General features: G+C 37.7%; 1 protein-coding gene across 6 annotated transcripts in view; it reads left to right on the top strand.

Moving 5' to 3' along the window:
* The window catches only part of ESR1 (estrogen receptor 1), a 209,006-nt gene that overhangs the window by 16,578 nt on the left and 169,242 nt on the right, over window positions 1–23,186 (top strand). For 3 of the 6 annotated variants that reach the window (XM_068938693.1, XM_009668702.2, XM_009668701.2), the window contains exon 2: window positions 7,315–7,388. The exons of 2 other annotated variants lie outside the window; for them this stretch is intronic. In XM_068938693.1, coding sequence (XP_068794794.1) covers window positions 7,328–7,388 — 61 coding nt within the window. In that variant the 5' untranslated portion in view covers window positions 7,315–7,327. Of the gene's footprint in view, window positions 1–7,314; window positions 7,389–12,175; window positions 12,227–23,186 lie in introns of those variants that run through there. One more of the 6 variants, XM_068938695.1, reaches the window with a different exon arrangement.

The following is a 23,186-nucleotide window of genomic DNA, read 5'->3' as shown; positions in this document are numbered from 1 at the left end:
AATTTGATGCTTTATTGCTGGAATAGTTTCTATTTATTTTCTACTGTACCAGGGGATCACCGTCTGCAAGTATCATCTTCCTACAATACATTATTCTAAGCTATGTTACATTACACTGGAATAGTATGCATGCTGTAGTAGGAAATGCTTTAATTCTGAGCCTGATTTGCAATCACACTGTATCTAGAACTAGCTAGCTAGCACATTTAGAGCAGGATTAAATTTCTGGCAGAAAAAAATTGGGCTTCTCAAAAAGCGTTTAGCAAATTCACCTGTGTTTCACCAAATTTTTCCATTTAAAACCAGGACATGAAAAAAGCATTACAAAACATTAGGAACTTTACTTTGTCATTTGCATGATAAAATGTTTTGATGTTTGACACAAAATCAGCTTTTACTTTGAAATTTCTTTGATGTTATTTAAATAGTAAAAGTTTCATGTTTAGAATGCTTGATGCTAGCCACTTGCTTTCTGTCAAACAAAATGCTTTCTGTGATCTGCTGATAGCTTCCTCTCACGCCCTAACATGTTCAGGGTTTTCATGAGGTCATATTTCAATGAAAAGTCGAGAGAGGGAGTGTAGAAGAGCGAGGGAAAGTCTCTTTTGTTTTTCTCTTAATTTCTCCTACCAAGCATATAGTCTATACCTTTTCCATCTCTCTTGATCTTCCCTTTTCTTTTTTCTTGTTCATGGCGATCCCATTCCAATTAGTGAAAAGAATTCGTTACTACTGTTCTGTTTTCCCTCGACTTCTCTAAACTATTTAACATGAAGTAGCTACAAAATTAACATGAAATTAAATAAATTGTGATAGTAATACAAAAGGCAAGGTAATCAAATTTGATCTTGATTTAAGTTTCAGCTGAGAAAGACTTGTGTTAACAAGAAAATGTAGTTTTTCCTTATTAATTCCTTGGCTTGTGTGGGGTAGTATCACTATTGTTTAGCTGGGAATTGTGATGCCTGCTCTAATTAAGATTTGCTATTAGATCTTTAGATCTGCTATAACATCTTTCCATCAGCTGCTGTTCATTTAGGAACCCTTTACCTTTTGGGCTGAAATTTCCTGTATTTGATCCCTGGGAAAATTTCCATTTTCTTTCCCCTTATCTCTTTTGAAAATTAGAGGAAAATTTGTTTGCTTATTATATTTTATTATGAGAGGTGGGAAATACCTAATTTCATAAAAGTTAATATGCCTAGAGATTTTGCCGGCTATGTGTCTGAGGAAGAAATTTTGCAAGGTAGAAGATTAAGGTTTGGTCCCTAGCAGTGTTATTCTTTGCTTATTCTTTGCAAATTGGCTTTGCTTAGCTCATGTAACAAATCTTAGAAAATTGCACAGGGTCACATACATTGCATTTTCCATGGGGTCTTTCTGTAAAGCTCTTGAAGGTGGGGTTGCAGGCTATGTTGATATAGCTGAACTAACTTTTAAACTGCTGGAACCCCATGCCGTCAATGGCAGCACACAGTCTACTAGCAATTGTACATCTAGTATATGTCTAGACTTCAAAGCAGATTTTTGTAATCTCCCGTGTTACTATGTTACTACACTCTAATCAACACCTGACCTAAGTAGTACAACTGTAGGTATGTCTACACAGATGCAGTGACCACAGGAAAATTCAGCCGTGCTTAGAGAACAATATAATGAGCATACAGATTACCTGAAAAGAGTAGCTTTGCACATCCCTGTGAGTTTAGCTACTCCTTTTTTTACCTCCTCACATTTTCTCCTCATTTAAGATTTTTTGCTTATACATGCTTTCCAGCTGCACCTATAAACCTGTGTTACCTGTGCTCTTTAATGTCTGCCAAATCCTTTATTGCATTTGCCAGTGAATGTCTGACTTCCTTTGAATTGATTATTTTGAAAAGAATGTTTCTTTTGGTTAGAAATGGGCCATATCAACATGTGGGTATTGAAATAGCTGAAAAAGTCTCAATTTATTGCAGATTTCTCACTCATCACAATCTCTTTTTGGCAGGACGTCACAACGCAGGTTTCAGCTTAATGACTTCAGGTAGATCATATGTACTTGAAATGCATATACCCAAAGATAGTACAAAAGTTAATGAAGATTGATCAACTTTGTATAAAACTTTTAAGCTAGTCTCTGCTCTTGCAATGGAATACAGTGTTTCATTAGCATATTCTTTGGTTAATTTTAAGTATCTTACAGAAATTAAGGCATTCCCTGTTAAATTACCTGATTTAATGAAGCTCTAACTCATAATTTATATTTCCAGTGTAACATTTTGCTTGCTTAGCTTCATAGCATTTTCCTTTTTCGTATCTCTCACAAAGATTGTATGTTTATCATTTTATGAAAACTCGATCTATCTAATCTGTGCCTAAATGGGTACTCACATTTTGAAGTACTAAAAAATCACTAGTGGCTTTTAACAATGTAGGCCTCTGGGATTTTTTCATTAATGGTAAAATAATTTCTAGATTGGTCAGATTAAATGTATTTTGTAATTGTATGAAATGTATTTCCTGGAACATTGGTTTAATGGCAGGAAAAATGTTCACAGTTTATCTGTACCCATGTTCCTATGGAAGACAACGAAGCTGGTTCTGGTTTGGAGGAAAGTCTTGGCTATAAAGAACAAATTACGCTGTAGGTAGATGCTTCAGATGTGAAAATCATACAGTGTAAATCATGCTGATTCACCTAGTTTGGATACCTTTGCTAAAACTAGGACCTATTTCTGGGTTGCTATTAGGCACTCACAAACTTGGTGTTAGAAGGAAAGTGTGTGAAAAGAGTTTATAGATACTCTTGAGATCATTATAAAGGTCACTGAAGGAAATGGGAATCTTTCCACTGACTTGAATAATCTTTGTCCCTCATCTTAATGTTCAGCAGCTGTAACGAGGAAGTGAATTTCTACAACCTTTTGATTTAAACCATTTCTAATATCACGTTTCTAGGAATGGTTTTTTTTTTTGGTATAAATCCTGATCTTTCCTGAACAGATGGTGATAATGATGACAATGAGGTTGTTTTTGAATGGCATATGGGAAATATGAGGCCTGGATAATATATTTTATTGATAGTCTTCAAGTAAGAGACTAATCTGATCATAAAGATGATTTAATTTGAATAAATTTATTGCCAGCTGAGGTTTTCTATAAAAGTTAGCGTGCTCTCGGTCACTGACTGGACTCTTAGTTATGTAGTTGCTTGGTGCCTACTGTTCTGATATTTTTTCTTCCCCCAATATACATTTCCAATGCTGTATTAAAGGCTAAATTTTAGTTGCCCAGAGTTTAAACTGACTAACAGTTTTAGATGAAGGAAAAGAACTTGGTAAGGACTTTCCAATTTAAGAAGCTGAATTTGCTTGTGCTACTCTACCAAAATACCCCATTGAATTGCATTGTATCAAAATAACCCAAAGCTATAAAGTTACATTTAAAATATTTCTTGCATATATATATATGTATTTATTTTGTTTAATTTGTGCATGCAATTGGTAGCAATCTTCAAAAATAATATGACTTCTAGATCTCTAATCTTTGCAATAATTCTGCGGATGGGATCGTAGCTGTGAAATACTGATGGCTGAAATAGTAGGTATTCTATATAACTTGATGTTTTGCAGCTTTCTTTTACTTCTCTTAGCAGAAATAAGGACTGCATAAAACTGGCTTGTCTATTGAGAATACTATCTGAAAGGTGGTGAAAAAGTTATTGTCTCAGATGTATGGAGTATTATGTATGTAAACAGATTAGAAAAGGTTTCTTATTTCCATTCTCCTCTTTCTTTCTTACAGCACAAAATTACTCAATTAATGTTTGTGTTTCTATTTGAAATTGTTTTATCTGGCAGGGATGAGAATTCAGAATTACTTAGGAAGCATATAAAATTAATTTAAACAAGCAGAAAAAATCTTTAGTGGAAGAAGTCGTCCCTAGAGTAGGAGGATTAAGTTTTATTATTCCATTAGAATAGACCAGATTTTTTTTTTTCCAGGAGGGAGAGTATATGATCTTTTTTTAGTTATCCACCACTACTTGCTATTTTCAATCATTGAAGGTCACTGAATGGTTTTAAATATGTTATATGAGGCTGGTGTTTTGCAGGAGAGCAGCTTGTGTGTAGCATATATATGTCAGTGGTTAGATCGGCTGTATCACCAGATACTAATAAATTCGTAGAGATTTGTGGGGTGAATTTAAGTAAATTAGGGGACCATCTGCCACACAGGCTTATCTTTAGGCTCCTAAAGGCCAATTTTAACACCAGGACTATTAGATTTTGTTCAAATGGCTGTGCATTACAGTTATACACTGGAGAGATGAAATGAGTGACCTAATTTACTCCTGTTTTGTATGCCTGTTAAGACTATAATGTGTAACTAATTTGTCCTCTTCTTTTGGAAATAAACTGGTCTAATCTAGGTACATAAAGAAAGATGAACAGGTTATTAATCTATTTTTGTACATTTTTACTGAAATTTCCTAAACTTGGTGACAGTAGTGAGATTTAAGATTTTTGATGCTGGTGGAGAAAATTCTTTGAGGATATATTAGTACTGTGAATAAAAAGGAGTCAAAATATTGTGTTTAAAAATAGACCTGGAATAGCCTGCTGGCCTTGCTATTTTGCTTTTAAGTGTTCTATTAATTTTCTAATTATAACTCTGGGAAGTAAGTAACACCACAGCTTGAAAAAAATTACTTGGTTTCTACCAGCTCGGGAATTAAGTTGGCCAATAAAAGAGTAAAATAAGGATATATGTTTGACTCTTCTCCACAAAGCATGATTCTAGTGATTTAAATCAGTAAAATTGTTCTGCAGAGTTTTTAATTTTAATAATCTCCAACAGGCTCTGAACTGATTTTTGAACCACAGAATGCACTATCAGGGCAGGGATGACAACGGCTATGTTGAATGTTAGTAAAGCTGGGGGAAATAGGTGTGCAGAGCAACACAGCCCTAATGCCACAAGTGAATGGTGGCAGCTGTTTGAACGGATGTTTCTCTCTGATGCTAATATTGCTCACTTTGTGTTAGGCCCCAGCACTTATTGACTTTCTGTTTTTACCTGAGGCTCTTTACTCTGTCTGGGAAATGGTGTACATCTTCTGGGCCACACTGTTTCCCTGCAAGGGTGTGTTTCTTCCCCTGCCTTGGCATTCCTGTGGCTATTTGATTCATTGTCTTTCTCTGGAGGTTTGTTTTGCTTATAATTACGTTTCAGTCCCATTAACTGTCTAGTTTTACATTCTAGTATTATTTAGCTCTCCTCCCCCATGAGTTTTGCAGCCTTCATAATTTCAAGCTGAAAAATGAAATGTGGGAAAATGTAACATAGAAAGTCTGCCCCAAGATACGCGTTTGGCAGCAAAGGGGTGGCTGAGATGATTTGTAGCGTGTGTGGGATGTGCGGTGAGAATACTCTGAGACGGGCTCTGTTCACACCTATCTAGAGCTTCTCCAAAATATGGTTAAGCATGCCAGTGTTACATTTAAAATTGATTCGACAAACGATTTTTCATCTAGGCTTTTTAAATCAATGAGCAGTACATAAACGGAGTCAGTTTTCTTCAGGCTATTTTTTAAGAGCTATGACAGAATCTACTGTTTTCTGTACAAATTTCAGTGCCCCAGTCCTCCTCTTGTAATCAATAGAAAACTTTCACTGACTTCAGTTTTGCCACATGCTCTGCTAAATGGCATAATTTAAGTTATGCAGAGCTTTTCTTGAGACCGCAGTGATAAAAACGTGAACCTGGTAGTATATTAGGAGGTATGTACACGCTAATATGAACTGCAGATTTAAAAATGTATATTTGCTCAAGAAAAACATAACATTAATAATATTTCACATTTTGTAACTTTGGAAAGACTTTCTGTTCAAATAATGACAGTAGCTCATATGCATTTTTCTATTCTGTTACTTCAAGTCAATGCTCATGTCTCCTTTCACAACTTCTAATAAAAATAGGGAAGATAAGAGCAGCCTTTTCATGCTGCCATGATTACAGGGAATGCTGTTTCACTTTGTGAAATGGTCAGTGCAAGTCTTGGGATATCCTGTAGAATAAGACAGCTCTTGGTTTTGTAATATCAAAGTATCTGTCTTGCTTGAAAATGTTCTCTAATTTTATAAACGTGTATGTGTGTGTGTGTGTGTGTGTGTGTGTGTGTGTGTGTGTACTGTGGGAGTCTGCTGTGAAAGACTTTGCTTTGTGTTTTCTACCTTTTTTTTTTTAATCTAGAAGCCCTTCTGAGCCACTTGCTTTGAAAGGCAGGGACCTTCAATATATTCACTCTCTTATAACTGCAGGATGGGGGTGATTCCATTAAAGGATTAGAATAAATTCTTTGCTGCCCTTGTTCTGTTAGTGTATTACAGCATATTTCTCTTTTTCCTTGATCACTCCCACCTTCATATTGCTGTCTGCATCTTTTAGTAAAACCTTCCTCTACAATAACTGTCAAGACACGCATTAAAAGCAAGGAGATGCTTGACATTTTATAAACATAAAGCCACAGCAACCTACTTTAAAGTAAACCAATAAATGGTGAAAAAGTTAACTGTTAAAAAAGTTAACGTGCATATTTCCTATACAGTATTGAGCTGCAATTTTATTTTCTAAAAGCTTTACAGAACTGGAAGATATGCTCTGCTGGCTGGGATAAACAAACAGCACCTTCAAAATCAGACGACATTATATAATTGCATAGAACTTGCATTTGGTCACTAATTCGTCTGTACAGCTTTTGCCTCAGAGTCTTTGAACCTGCTCTTTATTTACAACTTGCAGATTTATAGTGTATGTTCTAACAGTCTGCAGACGTGCAACCATATTTTTTACTTGTGGAAGTATTGAAAACAATCTTCCAAAATAAGTGCTTATAGCTCTCCCAATTATGTTAAAAAGTATGCTTTTTTAAAAATTGCTTCCTTTTTAGATACAAACAACAATAAAAACCTTAGTCTGAAGACGAAAATGGTTCCGGCAGTGGAAGTTTATTTTTAAATTTACCAGATCATATTTTCTTTTTAGGGTCTGATAATGTTTTCAGATTTATTAGAGCAGTTACCAGGTTTAGTTACGTACTGACACGAACTGAGATTTATAGCAAAAACATTTCCCATGTGTCGAAAAGGTGACAGATACTGGGCTGTAAGGTTCAAGGCATTGCTCATTTTTCCATACATGACAGGTTCGCTTCTAAATTTATCACCTTTCGCTGGTAAGAGCATGGTATTATGCCCATGATACGTGTTTTCTTGCAAATACACTTCTGGTTCAATTTCCTCGCTACTGAGACTTTTCTATTTTAGTTCCCTGGGTCACATGATCTTCCCAGCCAGTGAGAGCACTGCAGAAGTAATGGCAACAACCTTCTTGGATAAATGTAAGTGAAAAAAAAACTCTTAGTTTTTTTCAGTTTCTGTCCCTCCCACTCACTTTAAAATGCTGCTTTTACCCCAGACTTTGCTGGGCACACCTAGTTATGCCTATGGAAATGTTTAGGAGTTGGTTTTTTTTTGTTGTTTTGGGATTTTTACTCTTTTTCTAACGTTACTTTTTCTTACTATGTTCCTTTTTTTCCTGTGTTCTGCAATGTAGTTAAGAAGCCTAAAAAAGCAACAGAAAACAAAACAAATGCACTCCAAGTGTTGCCTAAAGTGCAGTTTAAGTTTAATAGGGGCTATTGCAAGTAGTACCTTGCAGTACTTTGTTTAACCTGTGTTATAGAGTGTGTCAAAAATCCTATACCGCAGCCAAGAAAGAATCACATGACCCTCCCTTAGCCAAAATCGATCATTTAGGTAGGGAGACAACAGTAAACAAAATGATTTGATGTCACATGATCATGTCTTGGCCAATTGGCTGGTACTGAAAGAGTAAAAGAATTCAATTAGAAGGCAGGCATATCCTTAAGGCAGTGTATCATTTGCTAGGGAGCTTATGAATGAACAGAAATACTGTATTTCGATCTCAGCTGAGACCGAGTCATAATTACAGTATCTGATATTTAAATCATGCGTTTGTGGAGATTTGTCATTTTCTTTTCATCTCAGAGGCTGTTCCTGGTACAATAGCAGAGTCTGCCATTGTCTTTCCATTTTTGAGACAGTAGGTAAACTCAATAGGCAAAACTTACCTTGTAATTACTAGTGAGTAGGGTTTTTGTATAATGGACCTGTTATTGTTTTTTTCTTAGATAAGTATCATTTTCCAAAAACCCTTCTCCCCCAGAGTGAGATATAAATACATTTTATTTCTTACTTTTCATTTTTTTTCTTCAAATTACAGATGCTTTCTTTGGAGTTTACATTTCATTTTCAAAGACCTGTTTTAAATTTGGATCCCTAACTTATATGTGTTTGCTTCGTACAAAAATCTTGGAATTTGCATACAATTTGAGAACACGTGTTTGTGAAACAGACCCAGTGAAATAAGTTGGAATATTCTGATTTCCCTTCACGGCCCGTAGTCTGGACCCCATGTTGCATCGCCTGTAGGTGCAGAGGCCGTCACTCCACATTTCTTTTATTGTCTGCATGTGTTGCTGATATATAACTGTGTCATCAGCAGGAATTAGGTTAAAGACATGTCTGCTTGAAACCTGTCTGATTTTTTTTTTCTAAAAGTCCATTGTGAGTAGAGAAATTTCACTTAATGATTACGATGAAGTACAAAGAGTAGTGGTGAGTTACGTTGGTTTTTCAGTCCAATTCCCCCCTTTGTCATAGGTGAAGAAAGAAAATTCTGTGTTCAGAATTATGTGTTGGTTGAATTGCTGCAACTGAAATATTTCCCCTCCCTCCTGCAGTGTCAGAAGCACAACAGCATCCAGGTGTAAATACCTGACTCCAGGTACCAAAACCAATTAGAAATAAAAAGCCATCTTCTCAAATTTAGGAACAAATTTTACTGAAATTTTTGTTTAAAAGTTTAAACTGTTGTGTTTGTAGATAAAGTATTGCATGGGCATGAGAGGAGAGCATTGCCTTTAAAAATTATGCTTGGTCATAAGATGATAAAGCAAATTCTAATTCAGTTTTACATAGCTGTCTTTGCTTCAAGGTTTTGTGCAATGCCAGCCTGCCCATAACGGGGATTTTGAGACATCAGCTCAAGAGCTGGACCCTATGATGCTTCCCACAGTTTAGCATTAAGGGTTGTGAGCACAAGCCCCCAGATTGAGAGATGTGTCAGTTTTTCTGTGATACCCAAAGAAATTGCAACCGGTAAAATACAATGAATTAAACTAGAGGATCTGTGTTACCACTTCTTTTCTTGGTTTTTGTGTACTGGTTTATTTCCGCACTTCATTCTTGCTTAATGATCTTCTTTGTTTCTTAAACATAAGGAAACATAAGAAAAACATTTTTGCTCTGAGGGTGACTGGACAGAGGCAGAGGTGGCCCAGAGAGGTTGTGGAGTCTCCATCCTTGGAGAGATTCAAAACCCAATGAATCTCCATCCTTGGAGAGATTCAAAACCCAATGGGACACGGCCCTGAGCTCTTCTTGGTGACCCTGCTTTGAGTCGGGGGTTGGACCAAGTGATATCCAGAGGTCCCTTCCATCCTCAGCCATGCTGTTATTCTGTGAAAAACTCCCCCTGCAATTTGGAGGGACAAACAACATTGTTAACTTGAGGGGAGGTCAGAAGTCACATGTGGATTTGAATCGTAGAATGACACTGTCATATTTTAGACCTTATCATTTTGCCTTCTCGGGTCAGTCATTAATCATTCCTTTGGAGCGATGGCCCTGTATGTCTTGCTGGCACTGTCTCACGCAAGCCATGTGAAATGTCACTTGTAAGCAGCTGCAGGCAGTGAACAGGGTTTCCTTTTCCCCTCTTCCTCCTGGCTGTTCAAAGCTTCTCCTGGGCAGCACCTTCTTACCCCATTTCTTCTGTGCACCATTTCCTTGGGCGCTGCCGTGCAGGACGCAGAGCAGAGAGGGGCCCCGGAAGAACGAACGTGGCCATTTCTTTCTAGCTCTTCATGACCATAAGCTTTACTGTCTGGAGGCAGTTCCCAGGGTGCTGGAGACAACACCTGAGAGAGCAGCAAGACATTGGCAGAAAGAGAATGAGAAAATCCGGGATAAGACTACTGCAGGAGAAGCATAAATAGAAAGTGGAGGGACAGAGGCCAGTGCACAATGGCTTCCTATAAATGTCGTATTGCTGTACTTGAACACATGAGATCATTTGGCAATAAATAAACCTACAAGAACAGTAAAAAGTGGGAAAAAAAGGTTTAAATGGTTTACACACACACACACACACACACACACACACACACACACACACACACAAATGCATACACAGGTATATGTATATAGAGGTATATGGACAAAAAAAGTAAAATGTACCTGCTAAACATTAAAGCATAGACAGTTCATTTGATTCTGCTCACACTAACATATAAACAGCAATTTTAAATTAAAATACCAAATGGCAATAACTTGACTTGTCTTTAGGAAAGGTGATTGTTATCTTTTCTGCCATAATGGCATAGGTGATGATTTTGCTTAAATATTGTTTATCTTGATGCAACATAAATGCTTAGCCTCAAAGACGTTGTTGACACAATAACAAGTAGGTATTGCTGCGAATAAATTCAAACTGGAGTGGGAAATGGAGAATCTGATGAATGATTCCTTTTCATCAGTGCAGTTTTCTTCAGCTTTGCAGAGGGAGGGGTAGGCTAAGACACGTCCCTGTTTATAAGCACAGTGAGTTTATGAAACAGGTTATAGGAGGCAAAGGCTTGGTAGCAAGGATTACACTCCGTGACTCAGAATCTCATTTCCATTCCTGGCTAAATAGTATGATGGGAATTTAAACTCAGTACTTTGTTCTCAATCAATCAGGCACAGCTTAAAAATATGACTATATTTTTCTCACCAAATTATTTCACTTTTTTTTCCTTTTTGGAGGGCAGCACTGCAAATGAATGTGAGACAAATTCATGCAATACTTTTTTATTGATGGATATGAGCATTTGACCTCTGACAATGATCCTCTCTCTTAGGTTTAGGAAAAAAATAACATATTCTGAAGGGCCAGTATCTGTAACAGCTCAGTTTGGTAACATTCAGCTCATGCTGGCAACTAGTCTGAGGAAGAAAATAAAACTGGATGATAAGATTTTTAAATAATTACAAGATATTAAACAATTTTCTGGCTCTACAAAATTTATTTATTTATTTTTGTGGCAAACACTTGCATATTATAGCTTTTTGGATTTGCAGATCCCTTTGATCTGAAAAAAACACTCTTTTTCCTATGCGGTGCTAAGTTTAACTGATATATGTAATTTCATTTTTAATTTCCTGGAGCTATAATTTGGGTTGTCTTTGCTATCTGTTTTTTTTTTTTTTTCCCCAATGCTTTCTGTTGTTACCATTACTTACTGCAGAAGGTAGATCAATGAATAAAAGGGCAGACTTTTACCATTTCTCCACTTAAGACTCTGAAGTCTAAATGATAAAATTTGCATATTTTAAGGTAACATAATCTGATTTTTTGAAAGTATATTTTTGTGGAGGTTCTTCTGTATTTTTACTGATGTGCAAATTTTACTAACTACTTTAGTGATAAAATTCTACCAGGAATAAAAATATCCTTCATCTTGTGGTTGACTGTCCTAAAAAATTGAATAGTTGAAGAAGAAAAATCTATAAAGAAATAAATCTAGAATTGTGTAGATACGTTTCAAATACTTTATTCTTAAGAGTCCAATTAGATTTCTGTATACAAATATTAGTTTGTGTTTATTAGATTCTAAATAGCTTTCATTGACAACGTTAGAGCATTCAATAGCACAGGAGCGTGTTCTGTATGAACAGTCACAGGCCAGATCTGTCAAGATAGTCTGTGGACGGTTTTAAATGGTTGCCTCAGTCTTATATGCAGTAATGGCAGCTAAACACACTGTGAAGCCAAAATTGCTAGGGTCTGAATTTGCCAATTTTTTCAAAGCTGTTGGTTGCCAAGAGAGAACTAGGCTCTGCTCTGGATGTTACCTGGTCTCTGAAAGTTTGTGGATAACTCTAGTGCAACTGCTTATAGTTTTGCCTTGAATGTTCTTCAAGTGGAGATACATAAAAAAATAGGCACGGCTTTGTGAACAAGATCACTGAGATTTTTTTTTTTTGCAGTGATAAAAGATTAAGTAGCTGGGTCATAGCTGGATCTCATTCTATCAACATCACCAAGTTTGAGGTAATGGACTCAATATTTGTGGGCTCATCTTGCTATATTGTTATAAATTAGCAACCTGTTTATTTCTTCAAAAAATACCGTAAGTCTCAGACTGTACTGCTGCCCATTACGTGAATATAGCCACAAACGGTGCTGCGGCATGTCCCCGTAGTCCCAAGAAACCATTCTGTTTCTGCCTGTGTTAACTACCTCTGGCTTTATCTGCAGTGCCCTTTCTGTTCAGGTGCTGGTATCTTGCTTTTGGATATGAAAGCAATACTGACGTCTTGATTTCACATGGTTGTTAGAGAGCTGATGGCACATTTCACAAGAGTCAAGGAGTGATAATATTTCTGTCCCAGCTACGCTGATTGTTCTGTTTTTCCAGCCTAAATTCACCCTGCAATTTGAACTGGATACATTTCAGATGTATTTTCTTTTTGTCCTAAACTGTTGTATATGTTGCTATTTCCTGTTAAGGAGCTCTTTTGCACCAGACACGACTGCATTTGGTGATGTTTCCAGATATAGTGATTCACCAGACACACATATGCTTGCACACAATCACATGCACACACATACTCTTTAAAACAGAAGAACATGAATGGCATCACATAAATGCAGTTTTGCAATTATATGACATATGAGTCATACGAAATCATGATTATTTTATTAACACCAGATTCTCTTGGGTACTCTTCCTCTTAATAAAGCCTTCCCTGTTACCCAGTGGCACAGTTTCATATGCAATGTATATAGCACAAACAACAAAAAAGTAATTTAGGAAAAAAATTGTGTTGGGAAGGCTGGCACATGTGTGATAGAAGAAGATTACTTTCATACTTTCTTTTGGACTTTTGACAAAAGGCTGTCTTTTTTTAAAAAATATTGATTTGTTTTCTTCCCTTATGTCTTTTCTCTTGAAACCTAGCAACATGAAGGATGTACTGAGAAAGCTAGATAAAGCTGAGTCAAGAGAGACTCAAATAAGAAACTTTATGAATCAGGTGGTGAGTCAGTTATGATCTTCTTTTATAAGGAAGGAAAAAACAAAAGTAGTAAAAACTACTTTGTCTTCCCTAAGGGATGAAACTGAGGCAAATAAGACAAACCATGGAGCAAATTTGATCTTTGGTGAATGAGATGACTGAAAACCAGACAAAACATGGGACAATTAATTACGTTCAAGACAGATTTTTAAGCTTGGGAAGCGTATACATTATGAAATGAGCCAATATCAGTTGTCTGTTGTTATAAAACCCTTCAACCTAACCTACTGCTGTTGTAAAATAACCAGGGTGTTCTAGTTTTAGCAAACAACAGACTGTTTTAGGGAAAAGGCCTCCTGCTGGGTTATTAGGGTAGGATGGGGCCGGTTGCATGCTGCCTTCCTGGCGTAGCCCTCCCAGGGAAGTTTGTAGCTGTGGGTGTCCGGCACCGTCTAAGCCTGGAAGAGGTTGTGATGAGGGAGCAAGAGCCGGATGTCCTGGCCGGCCAGCCAGTGATAACACGATGACACGCAGCTGCCCGCGTGGTGCAGGCTGGGCCCTATCACACAGGTGGTTTGAGACTGCCCAAAGGACCAGTCGTGGGTTGAGATCCTCATGTCCCCATCTGGGCTGACGTGCTTTTGGAGCACAGATTGCAGCTTAATTTACCCTAAAAAGAATCTCGTTTACCTACACCCCAACTGCTCTGCAAACCAAACCAACACAACACGGGCAATTGCTTCAAAATGGTAACATAGACACAACTTATTTTTATTAACTGATGGCCTTCTCTGTGCCAGCTAACTAACAAAGCACTGATTTGTCTCAGCACTTGATCTGCTTCAGCAAGTCAAATCACCGCTCGCAAAAGACCAGGCCTGCATTTGCGCCCCTGTATCTCTACACTTAAAGCCATCCTCTGCTGTCATAGAAACATAATCAAAGAGAAAAGCAGGCATTTTTGATAAAAGCAGAACATTCTTCCTCTCTCAGGAAAAATACCTTAAATTTAATTATGTCTCCAGTGTTAGAAGGGTTACTGTTAGTTACCTCCAAGGCTTCCTGCATGTGAAGCAGCTCACCTCTCAATCTGAAGAGAGAAGAAGAAATTCACTATGGTATTAAGCAGAAATATATTTTAGTGTAGGTAGTGCTCTGTGATGTACTTCTCCAAAAATACAAGTCATAGTGCATCTGCTACATGCTGGTAAGTTTATGCTTTAGTTTAGTTTATTGAATCCAGTCTAAGTTGGGCAGCTAACTCAGTACTGAGCTGTCATAGCAACCAGATTGTGTAATTTGTTCACAGGGCTTATCCACATTCTCCTTAAACCCTAGTTTGGCTGTTTTTCCTCTCTCTTATGGACAGGCTGATCTAGAGCTTCACCCCTCTGACACTTTGGAGTCTTGTAATTTCCATCCTAAATTGGTTTGCAGTGAATTATTCTTGTGCCAGCTTTTTTTTTTTTTTTAAACTTAAATAGCTCTTTTACCTCTTGGTGTTTATGCCCAGTGTTGTATTTATAGAGGATGGTCAGATTCCCTCTCATGTTTGTTTTTTTTTTAGTCTAAGTAAGCCAAGTTTTTAGCCTCAATTTATTTAATATGCTTTTCACTCTTCAGAACTTTATTGAATTCAGCTGCCATTTTATCATCTAGTCACTTAATGCTGTATAGCCTTTTTACAGCTCGTTGCAATTGGTCCTTACTTTTACTACCCTAAATTAGTATCATCAGAGAACTTTGTTGCCCCACTAGTCATCCCCTTTTCCAGGTCACTTATGAATATATTGAATAGCACAAGTACTAATAGAAACACTTCCCTCATGACCTCCCTCCACTGAAAAAACCCTAATCATTAATGGTTGCCTTTGTGTCCTACTTTTTTGTCAAATGTTTAGCCTCACAGGAACCTTTCTGTGGCATCTCAGTTTCTCTGAATATCCTTGGCGCTTGTTGAACTACTTATGGAAATCCAAATAAATGTAATGTCCTTCCAGATTTGTATTGATTCCAGAATCAACTTCCTTTGACAGAAGCTTCCATGATGGCTCTTCACACATTGTATTTATAGATGATCTAACTGTGTTCTTGGTAGCAGTTTCTGTCAATTTGACTGGAAGAGATGTCTGGGCACCAGATCACAGCTACCTTAGATTTACCTTTTCCATCCTCTTTCCTTCCTAAATCCTTTTAAAAATTGGCATGCCATTTTGCCTCTTTCCTGTCTTATGATTCTGAGAATTTCACTCTTGAGTTCTTTTAAAACTCTTGTATGAATATCAGGTGGTCTTAGCGACTTTTTATTGTTCTCTTTGTTGATTTTTCTATAACCTCTTTTACTGATGCTTTAATTTCGGATAGATCCTTCAACAGCTCCCCTTAAGAAACCCCCTAGGGTTCTGTTGTGTGAATTTCTCTTAAGGTCCCCACTATGAGCATGGATTCAAAAACTTCATTTAATTTGCCTGCTATATCCTGATCGTCTCTCAGTGCTCCTTTTATACCGTTATATGTCAGACCTCCAGACACTCTGGCAAGCTTCTTCATCTTGATGTACTTCAACAACGACAGCAACAAAATCTGCAAGTTCTTTCTCAAACCTTTTTGGCCTTTCTTATTGCATTTTTACATACAGTCTGCCAGAGTTTTATTTTCTCTTTAATTGTCCTAAGACAAGAACTTCAATTTTTTTGAAGAACTGCTTCAAATAACCTCCCTATATTGGTAGTTAGCTGTGTTGCTTTTGCATACGTTTGTTTTGCATCACTCAGTTTATTCTGTGCATTGCCTACAAACATTTTGCTCTTCTGCCTGCACATTTGATAGTTCCTTTCTAACAACTCCTTTATTTCTATGCAATTGCTATTTTGCTAATAGTAGTATTACAGGGGATTTGTTGGCTTTGCTTGCTCCTGCACAGCTCGGTTACCCGTTTAGCTGCTCCTTGAAGCATCCTTTTACAGTGTCTAAAGGTTTTGTTTTGCAGTCATGCCTAAATATGATAGTTGCTTGATCAATATGGGAACAGTTGAAGTCTACCAACATAGCTAAGTAGACGCTCAGATTTTAGACTATATAGCCAGTCATCAGCTATGGCCTAGTCAGAGAAATCAGGAATAGTAAAGGCATACTGGGTATTCCAGTTCATTTCCCTCTCAGAGCTGGATTGTTTTAATATTCTAGCTTTTAAAAAGTATTCTAGCTAGTATTCTAGCTTTTTAAAAAGTTCTTCCTCTTCTTCCCTAAAATAATGGTAAACAGCTGAATAACCTTCTACTAAGTAAATTTTTTGACAGCTACATTTTGTGTTTCTTCCTTCATTCTAAGTGTACCTTCTTAAGTTCTGCTGTATGATGCATCTCCTGTGTTATACTCTTTTAATATGTTACATTCTAAAATATGCCAGCTAAATATGCCGTAGTGATTTTATTTTATTAATTGCTGATATGTAACTAGCTCAGATCTTTTTCTTTTCTGAATACCCTCCAATCTGACAATTTCTTTCTGATTTACGTGGTGTCCGTGTTACTGAATTGGATGTGCTGGGGTGGAGATTCTGTGTATTTGAAGTGTGTGTAGGCACAATAGACAGAACTCCACTTCTTCCTTGTGCACTTGTGGCCATCGGAAGGAGTTGGAAAAGCCTCCGTGTGAATTGGACAGCCTTCAGCCTTGGCGCTCTTTAGATTCTTCACATCTTTGTGTGCTGCAGCCCACCCCAAGCGTGTTTTTCTCCTCTTGGCTCTAGTTTCTCTTGGCATCTGGATGGTGTGAGGATCTGCAGGAGGCACATCACGCAACAGATCTTGTCTTCTGTAGCATTGGCATTATGGAGCATTCTCACAATATGAGCACAAGCCTTTTGAAATCCTGTTTTCATAGATTACATACTTGAACTATTCTGATAGCCTTGGCTGACCTCCTATGTAGTACAACGTACAGGATCTCTCTGAATTATTTTATTTTTGAAATTATATATGGTTTAGGAAAAAAAACCCTCTTTGCTGAGAAGCATTGAGTAGTTTTCTAATGGCCAATTACCTGTACTGCTAAAATGTGCTGTTTATTTCTAGTCTTCAGATATATTACCCCTGTAGAGGTTGCATTAATGACAAATAGAGGCAAATGTGACTCTGCTTTCTTTTCGGTATATCCTAATTGAGCTACATACATGACGACTGTTCTAGCCGCACGACTACAAGGTAACATTGGCAGCTGGTGTTCTGCTGATGGCCCCTACTCCAAATCTTTGTCAGTTGCTTCTCCTCAGTCAGAGCACTCTGTCCAGCAAATGGCTTGCATTTTTTGTTCCTAGGTATATGCTCTTATATTTAACTATAGTGGAAATTCTGTTGTTTGCATGAGAGCAGGTTATAAAGCAATCTTTGTTTTTTCCTATCATTGAACGTATGTTATTCCTCTAAACATTGTATTTTCTGTACCTCTGATCAGTAATGCTGTTATTCTTGCATTCCTGACACTGAGGGAACTACAAAACTGTGTAAGTGCCAGATCAATCCCTGTGGAACCTCTGCAGGACACGCTTGGGTGTCGATGTTTCTCTATTCATAATTGCAATTTTTTATCTAATAGTTTTAATGCCTTTAATATGTGACAATTTATTTTGTTTCATATTTTTACCTTAATCGAATTGTCCGACTACAGTATGACGTGCCTTACAGTGGCAGAGTATATCATTGCACAGTGTTATCACTGTCATCAGCTAAATATCCTGAATGAATAATTACTTAGTTAGTTAAAGAGGACTCAATATAGACATAACCTGGTATAACCTTATTGGTTGAAATGTATTATATTAGTCTCAAATTTTTAATTAAAACTCTTATCTTCCTTGAGGGTAGAATCAGATATCAGGACTTAGTCACCTGGGTCATCCTATCTATTCTTTTTAAAATTCTGGTACAATATTAGCTTTTTTCTGTAGTCTTTGGAATTTCCACAGTGTTTCAGGATTTATTGAAATCATAATTAATGTGCGGAGAAATCACTGGCCAGCTCTTGTAAATCTTTTAGCAAATTTTTTGGACACGATAGATGGAAAAATGTAATGTCAGTACCTGCTGCTTAGCATTCCTGTCAATTGCTACATAGATGAAGAGTAGTACAGAATCATCTGGCTTCTCCCCCAGAACTGAAACAGATTTAATGAAGGCTCCTTCGGTTGTTTTTGTTTTTGTTTTTTTCCATTGCTATTAATGAGAAAACCAGTGTTTCACTTAAGAACTCTCACCTGAGAACGTTTCACCTGAGAATAGTCTGGTGCCTTTTTTTTCCCCTAAATATTTTAGGCAACTGCCTTCATGTCCTTAACTACTGCCCCCATAGTCTTCTTTTTATGTCCCTTTGTTTCAGTTATTAGTTTTCTAGAATTCTTGAAGTAGTGCCTCATACGTGGTTCACTTCAGGAATATATTTCCTGCAGTTATTTAAGCTTACAATTATGGTTTGACAATCTGAAATTTTATTACCTCAGACTATTATTGAATTTATAATTTTTCACTTGTTTTCACTCTCTAACCAAATTTGATTTTCCTTTTTATTTTCTCAAATCATGGTGTTTGTTGAATTGTAGTTTTTCTAACAGCCAGTAAAGTATGGTTAAAAAGTTTTCAAATGCTATTCATATCTTCTGGGCAAAGGCTGTCTCCCAGCTGATTTGAATTTAGTTATTTTCAGATCTGTGGATTTGTCCCTTTTAAAGAAGCAAGTGTGTATATGCGTATGTATATGTATGTAGCTTGTTTGGACTTGATGCTATTTACACGTTGTTGCAATCCAATGGCTGTCATTTGCATCTATGAGATTTTATACTTTTTAGTTAAATGATCATCTCTTCTTCTTTTGTCAAATGTTATGGAATTTCCTTTGGTTTGGTCCAGCCATTTTTGAGTTGAGAAATTATTGTGTATGATTTTTAGGATACCCAAAGATTCATTAATAGCATATATTCCTCAAAAGGAAGCACCTTATAACAAGGATGGCTCAATATTTAGTTTCACTCTAGTCTTCTGCTGACCTTTCTTCTTCTTTCTTTATTGCTCTTTCATTTGTTACTGTTCTTTCCTTGTTAGTTTTTTAATTCCTCAGTCTTGCAAAGCATATTGTTATTTGTGGTGCACTTCATATACTTAATAACATACTCAAAGTTAAGAACGTAAGAGCTTTTCTGGATCTAGGCCATAGTCACTGCTGCTTTTTTTGTTAGCACTTTTATCTTACTTTTCACTTTCTTATCCTTCATTCTTCTTTTTATATTATTTCCTTACCTTGTCTACACATCCCACATCTCTCATGCAATTTCCTTTCTTGGCTTCTCTCCTCCCCAGCCCTCCCTTTTCATTCTTTTCCATCTCTCCCCCCAGATTTGGCTCTGAAGAATGAGTTAGATTTATGTTATCAAAGTTACTATTCTAGGCACTATATTCATTTACAGTGTCTTATTAGTATTAAAACCAGCCTGTCGTGTTGAAAAAAATGACTGTACTTTGAAGTGATAAGTGCATCCAGAAAGATTAGGAATGCAGTCATTAACACCTTTTTTTTCCTCTCTCTTTCCTGTCCTTCTTCTGGTCTAACTCCTGGGTTATAATACTGGAACTGAGAAAACTATGTGGATATGGTAATTGGTAATGTTTCCATGATCTGTTCCCCTTCCCTTCATGGAACTGTTGATGCTGCTGCCCTAAAAAGAGCACTTGGTGGGGACATGGAGAAATATTATCAGTGGAATGAAAAGCTAATACACAAAATGCATTCACGGTTCTGCATTATCAGGGTTCATAGATTCTTGGAAACTCATAGACTCACAACCTTGAAGCCAGGAACTTTACCCCCTTTTGGTAAATGAGGGCATTGACATTATTTGCTAGTTTTTGACAGCTTCTCTTCCTTCCCTTTCTCTTTCTCTCCTTCCTCCCTTCCCTACTTGTCCCCCATCCCTGCTTCTTCCATCGCTTCCTCCCTGCCCCGTAACAGAACTGTTCTGTTCATCCTAGAAGAGCTGTTAAATTTAAATAGCAAGATAATTTGATCCACCTCTCCACATCGAAGCTAGCTTCAGAGGATGTTAGTTGGCTTTGGGAGTCATGAAATAAAATAAAATAGTTACAAAAGGACATGCTCGTTTGGTTTCAGCAATTGTCTTCACTTTTGCTTGGCAACCCGAACAAGAAAGCTGATGTGCAGTTCTGTTGAGGGCATGCATTTGAACCAAAAACTTCATTGTCTTAGTTGATACAGATGTTTCAGTGTGTGAGGTAAAGACTCTTCCCCCATGTGTGTTATGTTTTGTTTTGTTTTTGCCCTGTGGGTCAGTTTATAGGGTGGTGTGATGCACAGCCTAATCAAGACACACAGGCCTCCTCCATCCTAATGAAGGATTCCTTGCAGTTTGCTGGCAAGCCCTTTCCTTCTGCAGAATGTAATGTAGCCAATGCTTGTGAAGATAAACTCGAAGCAATACTGCCTGAAAAAAAGGTTGTCTTCGCAGGGTTCTTTGCACTGGAGGCAGGGTGAAGTGAAAGAGGAATTTAACACTAGCTCCACTGAACTGCTGCTAATGCTAGCGTACAAATCCCCTGGCAGAGTGCGCTCGGGCTTTGCTTTGGCCGGAAGGTGTATTCAGCTTCGCTGTAGTCCGTTTGTAATGCCCAGGCTGGAGCAGTGTCAGCTGTGTGCTTCCATGCTATTCTTGAATCTAAGGTTGCAGACGCCACACTAGATGCATGGTTCAGAGGAAACTCTTAACGTTTAGTCCCTTGGCTGATGATCATCCTACTGGCTGACACTCACAACTTTTCCCCTCTTACACATTTTCTTCTGTCATTATCTGTTTTATTTTTTTGCTCTTTTTCTTCTTTCCTCCAGGCTCTAGCCTCTGCGCTATCCCTGCATTCTCTCTGCAGCTCCTCAGCTGGTGACGCTGCTGTGAATTGCTGACCAAGACTTCACTTTCTGCCCTTTGTGACACCTCCCTGCATACGTGCTGCCCCCTGACTCCTTCATGGAAGGCCCTCGCTCCTCCCAGCGACAGGAGCTGTTGGTGGTACGGGCCAGTTGGAGGTCTCGCTGAGGCGTGCTGCTGCCAGCCCTGTCACCTCTGCAGCAAATGTGAGCGGCAGGAAGGTTTGCACAAGTTGGCTTGAGTGGGGAGGAGAAACATGGCCAGAATACTTTTAAAATATTGAAATTGCTCAGGTGATGGAAAAGCATCTGACTTTTTCCCCCAACCTTGAGTAGCTCAGGAAATTTCAATGTATTTCATGGCTCAAAGGTAGTTTTGGTTGCAGAAGTGTTTTCAGACTGGACAAAGAAATTGAAGGGAGAATTCGGCTAGACTTAACAGCCTTAAATTTCTGCTGCTTATTCTCACTTCAAAGGAAGTCAAACTGCTGCAAAATCTGTTTGAAAGCAAGCAAACACAAAGCTGCAGTGTGTGTAATTATCTTTGAAGTGACCTTTTTTCTTTGGAGAAAAACTGCCTCCTTCTCTGAGTCTGAGCAAATACTGAGAAAGACTTAGATTTTAATTCTGTAATGAATATATTCATATATATATGTATATGGGTATAGAAATATTCATATATCTATAATGAATGTGACACTATCACAAAGATGATGTCATATATCAGTAAGTTAATTCTGAAGAGGTACTGCTTGCTTCTGTCTCCTGCCGCCCCGATACATCTTTTCTTTCAGACTTGAAAGTATATTTTGCTTTTGCTCGGAAAAGTACTGGTGTACTCAAACCACTGTGTTCCTTAGATATTCATTCAGTGTAGATTTCTATATGTTTTACTTAAGTTACTAAAAAGTTGCTCTTGCACCTTACAGTGATTTCAGTATAGCCTGTTCTGCAAAACCATGTGAGCTAAGCAAACATTAAAGACTAGTTCAGGCAAGTATATCTAAACTCATCCACTGACATGATTGCTGGTCCTGCAGAATTAGGCTTCAGACTTCACACGGTTACTCTTGCAGATCTAGCAGCTGTTACGTGAACTATTAGAATAACAGACACAGGCAGTTCCCTGACGGCTGGGGAAGTGGGAAAGGTGGACAGTGTCACTCTTTTAGTACCCTGTACTCGAGAGAGTACACTTCACAGATCTCAAATTGGCATGCTATTGCTGCGCCGGTACACTCCGTCCTGATGACACCGAAGGTCAGAGGTGTATAAAGATGAAGCCTTCATTTTTTTCTCTAAAAACAAAGCTTTCTTCTTTCTCATAACAGAAATTTGATTCATGAGCATGTGAGCTTTTCCAGATTTTTTTGTATGGGCAGAGGAGGGGGCTTAGTATTTTAGCTGAATTACTCATTAATTCAATAACAGCTTGTTTCTTCTAAAGGTGATTGGAGAAATAGTATTGTTGGGTGTAAAGAGTCTGAGTGCTTATAAAATCTGGCAAAAGACAGAGACATGCTGTCTTTGTGTATCTCTTCCTTCTAAGTAAACCTGCCAGAATAGGAAAATTAGAAATAATGAGAGTGCAGAAAGAGACAAATAGGAGAAATACCTCTTCACTTCGGAGAGGGGAGGAAGTAGAAATATTGCAAATATTTCAACAAACGAACAAAATAAGAGTGGTCATATTTGGGGAAGAATATCAAACCATCCCTCGAGTTTACAGAGGACAAAATGCTGATAAGAAAGACAGGTCCTTGGTATAGTGTGATCTGTATAGTTTGGTTATTTTATTTCAAACAAACAATTCATGTTTTAGTTTTGGCCACAAATAGCAATTAGTCCAGAAACAAAGAGCACAAGCTTGTCCTGACACATGGTGGGTCATTAGCAAGGAGTGAAGCAGAATAGCAACAGGTCTGTAAAGCAAGACTGCTGGTGCTGAGGAACCTGACCTCCGCGCTGTCTGTGTGTCAGGGGATTATGTTCTGGAATAGCTCTAGTCTGGCCCTATGGACCAGGCTGCCGTTGAGTTGTAGGAGAGCATTTAGAGTGCTCCAGGA

Source organism: Struthio camelus, chromosome 3, assembly GCF_040807025.1.
Source record: "Struthio camelus isolate bStrCam1 chromosome 3, bStrCam1.hap1, whole genome shotgun sequence".
In the NCBI taxonomy this organism is placed as follows: Eukaryota; Metazoa; Chordata; class Aves; order Struthioniformes; family Struthionidae; genus Struthio; species Struthio camelus.
The sequence above is the reverse complement of the archived record's forward strand: the minus strand, read 5'-3'. Positions and strand labels throughout refer to the sequence as shown.